Source organism: Charadrius vociferus, unplaced genomic scaffold, assembly GCF_000708025.1.
Source record: "Charadrius vociferus isolate BGI_N301 unplaced genomic scaffold, ASM70802v2 scaffold1506, whole genome shotgun sequence".
NCBI lineage: Eukaryota > Metazoa > Chordata > Aves > Charadriiformes > Charadriidae > Charadrius > Charadrius vociferus.
The window spans coordinates 88,359-94,956 of NW_009649037.1; the positions used below are offsets into that span (position 1 = coordinate 88,359).

Genomic DNA, 6,598 nt, shown 5'->3' on the forward strand with positions numbered 1-6,598 from the left:
GCGCTCGCGTGCCGGCGGGGCTGAGGCCCCAACGGCCGCTCGTGAGGCGGCGGGAGCGCTGAGGGAGGCGGCGCCATTTTGGGGGTGTGTGGGGGCTGAGGGGAGCGGGGTTGGTGACCGGCCTGGGGCGCAGCGGCCTTGGCCCGAAGGGCCAGAGGGGTGACGGGGCGCTGTGGAGGGGTGGTGGGTTGGGGCGTAGCTTGGGGAGCACGGGGCCATGAGGGGCTGCGCGGCTGTTGTCCCTCAGGCCTGGGCCACCTCTGCTGCGCCGTGCCATGGCTGCAGTGCAGAAGTGCCCCTCAGGGAAGGGGTTAAAGCAAAACGTGCTGTGGCAATGCAGGGTCAGAATTGAGGTTTGTCTGCTGAAACAAAGATGTGATGGGACAGGAAAGCTGGGAACTCCCGGCGTCTGTTCTTGCTGGGACCAGGTGTCGCACAAAGCTGGTCCCAGGAAAGTATAAAACAAGACTGGGAAAGTTCTCAGATACCGTGGTCGTGTCCCAGGAGATGCGTGCTGTTAGCCAACAAAATGTCTTGGCACGTGGGCACCTTCTGTCTGTGCAGGCTCACACCCTGGGTTACAATACAGGGGCTAATGGCAGTTATTTAATAGTTATCTGAAGTTTCCAACCTGAGGTATTAATTTAAAAGTGTTCTAACCCAAACAATATTTTACTTGGCTTATGCTAACGCAAACCGTTTCCTCAGCTGTTGGCATTTGCTTACAGAGGAAAGTGCAGAAAGAGCAGATTCCCTTCTTTATGAAAGCAGGTTTGGAACACAGCTTTGTGGTGTCTGTAATTGCAGATGACAACTACCTAGCTTTAATTTTGCTCAGTTTTCTAGCAATGGCTGGAGGGCGTATTCATTTAGATGGACTGCCAAAATTCCCGGCATAAAAGTACCTGATTCTAATTAACTTAATAAAATAAAAATTCTTTTTTTCATAAGATATGGTTGATTTGATAAGTGTATATATTGTTTTTATATAACATATATAAAAAAACCCTGGTGAGTTACTGTAAATAAAGCAGGTTTAGCTATGATTTTTCTTAAATACCTAAAATAGCTGACTGCTGCAAGATGTTCCCACTTGCTCTTACTGTTTGTGAAGTAATAACTTCCATACCCTGCAGAAAATCTGAAACATCACAGCTTGCAAATGAGAATCACAGAGTTGGCGCAAAGCTTGGTTTGCTGGTAATAGCTTGGAATTGCCACCAGAGTCGTGTCCAATTGTGATTAGTATCAATATAGGTAATAGCTACAAAATCTTGTAAAAGGGTGTGGCTGTCCATCTCTTATAAAAATGAAAGTAACCAAATATTACAGTGAACTTAAACCACTTTTAATTTTAGGACGTCTGGAAGTAGTTATCTGAGCAGAAAATGTAAGAGGTTTTGACAAGTTTCAGAAAATATTTGAAGACGACAGAGACTTACTTTGGATGGCTTCTGCAGGAGATTTTTGAGAACCATGAAGAAATTGCTGCCTGTAATTATTTAATGACAAGGAATAAAAACTGGGAAGAACTTACTTCTAGTTGAAACTCTGAAAATGGGTAGCACTGCTGTCGTCCTTTATCTTGTTTTGCAATTAATTCAAGAGACAAAAACATCTGTTGCGAACTGCGTTCCCAGAAAAACAGTAAAATACCAAAGTAAGTGAAAAATCACAATTTCACAAGCAGAAAGAAAGATAGCAAAGTGTTGGGAGTTTATTTTTTATTAGGCATAGAAAGAATGCTATGGACCGCTTCACCTCAAGTGTTGCGGGTGCACTCATCCAAATGACAGTGAGGAACGCCTGAACAGTAATTGTTGTAGCTGGAGGTTCTGGCTTATAGGGAATAATAATAGCGTTGTTTATTTTCCTGCAATGAATCGGGAAAATAATATCCATGCATTTATTCAAATACTTTCATATTATTTAGAAAACGTTCTGCAAATGTGTATAAGCTTTTCCCTTTGTTCTGTTACAATTTGTTTTCAATCTGGAATTTTTATTACGTAACACTGTGATTCTAGTGATAAATATTTTTAAAATAACTTATCTTCTATGTTTTACAGCTGGAAGTATAAACACTTTTATGAAGGAAGGATTATCCAATGTTTCCACTCTCCTTGTGAATGAAGAAACGGATACTTTATTTGTTGGAGGCAGAGATGCAGTATTTGCTCTTGATTTGAATAATATTTCTAGAGAAATAGCCAGGGTAAATTACAGACTTTTTTTCCCCCATACCTTCTTTAAAAAAATACTTTACCTGTGGTTTTCTTAATTTGAACATAATGTTCTGATTTTGAATATATAAAAGTATTACTATTTTAAGGCTTGAATCTTTATCACAGAATCTTCTAAGCAAAGCAATACCTCTCTTCAGGTTATTTATTACATTTTGCACATTACGGATATATGTAGAAAAATGCTTATTTAGCCAAGTTAGGATTATTTAGGCATTTTTTTACACATTTTTTGTGCAAAACCATTGTAACACACCACCTTACAGGTGTTTTTGGCTTTTAGGAATATTGGTTTGCTACACCAGAAAGACAGCTGGAATGTATTCGTAGAGGAAAGGACAAGGTAGGAACTTCTGTTTCCCCCTCTAAGTTGTTAAGGAAAATGAAAATGGCTACAGTATGAAGCTTCTTTTTAATAAATGAAATAAAAGCAAGTTCATTTCAATCTGTGGGATTTGTTTTCTTGCTGGTAAGACACCAGGAAATTTTCAGGTGCAATCCACTACACTATCTAAATTTGTTTGTTATTTTCTATTTTAGGTAAGATGCCGGAACTACATCCTCTTCCTCCATAAGATAAATAACTCTAACTTATATGTTTGTGGAACCAATGCGTATCACCCAACTTGTGATCATATGGTAATTATGTTTGAATACAGGTTTTACTGAAGATATTTGAGTAGTGTGGCTGATCTTTAAACTCCTTTCTCAAAATATTCCTGTTGAAAATCATAGACTTTCTGAATTCTTTTATAAAAGTATGAAAGACCGGAAAAATGCTTAGCAAATGCTATTTTTTTCATCCTGTTTAAATGATTTTTTGCCATAGGTTATCCATGGGATGAACATAAGCTTGCAAGGAAGAGCCGAAGAGAGCAGAGGAAAGTGTCCGTTTGAACCAACTCTAAAGTACGCGTCTGTTTTTGTAGGTATGTTTCAACTGACATGCAACCTGAAATGGTTTTTGTCGCCTAAACTAAGCGGATACTGTTACCCTAATTCTGTTTTTGCATGGAAACCGCAATTTGTTCTTTGTGATGTCTTTGCATTTTAGAAATAAGTACTTTGTACTTTTTTGTTTCTTCCAAATCTTTACAGACGGGGAATTTTATTCGGCTACTTCAAATAATTTCTTGGGAACAGAACCTATAATACTTCGCAGTATGAGAAATCCTGTAAGAACAGAGTTTAAAACATCGTGGCTAAATGGTAACAAGTTTTTTTATATATTTCAGTCTCTTGAACTTTAATTTGGTGTATGAATTCTCTCTAGAATGTAGTAGTATGTTATGTATTGATTTTGTAATGTGAGCTTTTCAACTAAGGGCAGAATTTAAAAGAAATCCGTGACTACGGACTACAGTGATGAGACGAGTCACAGCCCCTTTCCATTTGTGAAAGCACAGTTCTTTCTCTTAATGTGTAATTGATTCATAAATACTTTTCATCCTTTTCCACTAGTCCACAAAAAAGATCAATTAAATTTTATTGTAAAATAATATCTGTCATTTATTGTTTTCTTGGAATTAACTTAAAATGTTTTGTGCATTTATGTGTTTCAGAACCAAGCTTTGTCAACATGGAAGTAGTGCGTGAAAGTGAATCTAATCCAAATGGAGATGATGATAAAATTTATGTGTTCTTCACTGAAACAGCTGTTGAATTTGAATTCTATGACAAGCTTCTGGTGTCCAGAATTGCCCGGATCTGCAGAGTTAGTATTTGTACTGTAAAGATCTCGTTCAGTGTATTTCAGATGAAGTTTCATAGTCGAGTGATTAACGATGGCATCTACACTGGCTAACCAAACAAAATTCTGTCACATCCATTTTATTTCTGAACTAGCTTCCTCTTTTTCCTGCTGGAACAGAACCAGCTGTTCAGGCTGCATTGACATGTAAACCGTTTTTCTTTGCCTTTGAACTGAGATTTGTATTGAAAGGCCAATGTTCTTCCCCACAGCAACACTCTTAGTTGAAAATGACGCCTGTTTCTTTGTGCATTCTACAGTGTTGATGTTATTCCTTCATTTAGGGTGATCTTGGTGGAAAACGTGTATTGCAGAGAAGATGGACATCATTTTTAAAATCACGCCTTTCCTGTTCCGTTCCAGAATTAAACTTCCATTTCAATATTGTCCAGGACATCTTTTTACTTAGGAGAAGAAACTGGCAGGACAGCATATTTTATGGAATTTTTTCCCAACAATGGTGAGAGAGATGGCTACGTATGCTACTAATTTTGTAATGAACTGAGTAAGGGTTCTCACTTCAGAATTAATAGCCTGAGTACAGCCTTTTGGCTTTAACTCAGAAGAAGAAGCTACCAGCTACTTACACTGCATGTTTTAATGGACCACATTTGTTTTTCTTACAGCTTGATCCAACTGAGCAAACATCATCTGAAACAAAACATTTTTGGTTCCTGGGCCAAAGCCTTCAATTAAAGACTAACCAAAAGCTTCTCCTAAGCCAAGTTTTGAGAGTTATGTTCTCTCTAGGCGAATGGTGGGGCAATTAAAACTAATTACATATAAAATCACATAATTACATACACAAAGCCCTGGATTCTTCTGGTCTTTATAGCGCTAAAGGAAATAGCTGACATTTCAAGGTGCAGAATTATTCTCCTGTTCCAGAAGAAGTATCTGTCACGGCCTGCGTGTCTAATGTAATGTTCTGTGAAAATGAAAACAGAACTCCAACCAAATACCTTATAAGTTTTAGGGTTAACTAGCTTTTTCTTAATGCTCTGACTAATGAAGAAAAACAAGACAAAATGTATCAAAACTTTACATGTCAAAAAATACCAATGACAAAGTTGCCGTTAGTAGGTAATTCTCATGTTTTATAAAAACATCAGAATTATTGGAATGCAGCACAGTCAGTACTGTCCATCTTAACCTGCTGCCACCTCTTTACCTGTCAGTTTATACCCACTGGAGCTTATGTGAGACTTATTTCTGGTTACGGCAGGTTGGGTTCAATGTGTCCTAAGACAGGAATTTGTAGAACATTTATTCCTTTGGGTGTGGCAAAGAGACTTAGCCTTGGTATTCTCTGGTAGAACTGAAATCACAGCAGTGTCTGATCCAGACACTCCTAAAAGTCTACCTAAATTTTCAGTCGTCATTTTGAAAAGCATTATAATTGGAGGCAAAGAGGAAAAGTATTGTGTTTTTCAATAAAGGTAAATTAAAAGGATTAGAAGGAGAATTAATGGTCTGTGTCGGAGGAGCGGAGCCAAAGGGAGGAGAAGCCTGTCAAAACGTTGATTACCATACTTGGGCTCATCTGTCTGTTTACAAGAAAGGTTGTCAAAAGGTCCTCATTCTTTAAGTGGTTTCAACTTATCTGAGGGCGGTTACTTGATTTTTAACAAAAACATATTTAATACCATCTTTTATGCATGTCTTTGTTTTATTCTTTTCTTAGTGAATCATGAAAACTGCAACAGAGAAGTATTTTTAGTGTAAGCTATCTTTTGACTAATCCTGAAAAAGATGCAGCAGTGTGCACTGTGCAGATTGGAGTATTTTACACTATTTCTTTCCATATAAAAGTGAATAAAACATGCTTTTCTTTTGTGTGTTGTTTTGTTTTTCTTTTCTTCTAAGGGGAAGAATAGACATATCAGCTGTTTGTGCGTACAGTATGAAAAATATTCAGGAAGTCTTCTCCAAAGGAAACTACAAAGGACCAGTAACTGTAGAACATTCCCCTGTTAAATGGATGGTATATAGGGGAGAAGTGCCAGTTCCACGTCCTGGTGCTGTAAATATGAATTTACTTGTTCTAATTAAAGAACAGCCTCTGGATTATCTTTGTTGGTAGCAAATCATTGGCTCATATTTTACCAATATAAATGCAGTGTGTACGGTCAGTGAACATAGCTGCTTTCTCATACGAAGGTTCCTAGAAAAGCTGCCTTGCTTGCAGTAGTGCTCCACAAGCGATGTGGGATTATTAGCTAGTTCCTAAAGCATGAGGGAAATAATGTTTTTTATCTTTTGAAGATAAGTAGAAATAACTGAATATTTAGAAGGAAATACACCTTTTTTATATACCTTGGTGAAATGTAAAAGCAATTGTAACAGTGTTCGTTATGTTTTGTTCCTAGTGCATTGATAATTTTGCCCGGAGCATTGGGTATAATACTTCTTCTGACTTGCCTGACAAAGTTTTGCAGTTTGTTAGAGATCACCCTCTAATGGATAATTCTGTAAATCCAATTGGTAATAGACCGGTGCTACTGAAGAGAGGTTCAAACTACACCAGGATTGTAGTAGACAGAGTGACTGGCCTAGATAAACAAACATACGATGTTATGTTTCTAGGAACAGGTAAGTGCTTTTA

General features: G+C 37.8%; 1 protein-coding gene across 1 annotated transcript in view; it reads left to right on the top strand.

Annotated features, from left to right (window-relative positions):
• The window catches only part of LOC104288976 (semaphorin-4D-like), an 8,314-nt gene that overhangs the window by 573 nt on the left and 1,143 nt on the right, over positions 1-6,598 (top strand). The window contains exons 2-8 of the mRNA XM_009887861.1: positions 2,784-2,882; positions 3,073-3,172; positions 3,342-3,452; positions 3,806-3,957; positions 4,278-4,453; positions 5,860-6,016; positions 6,363-6,585. Of these exons, the coding sequence (XP_009886163.1) occupies positions 2,784-2,882; positions 3,073-3,172; positions 3,342-3,452; positions 3,806-3,957; positions 4,278-4,453; positions 5,860-6,016; positions 6,363-6,585 (1,018 nt within the window). The remainder of the gene's footprint in view (positions 1-2,783; positions 2,883-3,072; positions 3,173-3,341; positions 3,453-3,805; positions 3,958-4,277; positions 4,454-5,859; positions 6,017-6,362; positions 6,586-6,598) is intronic.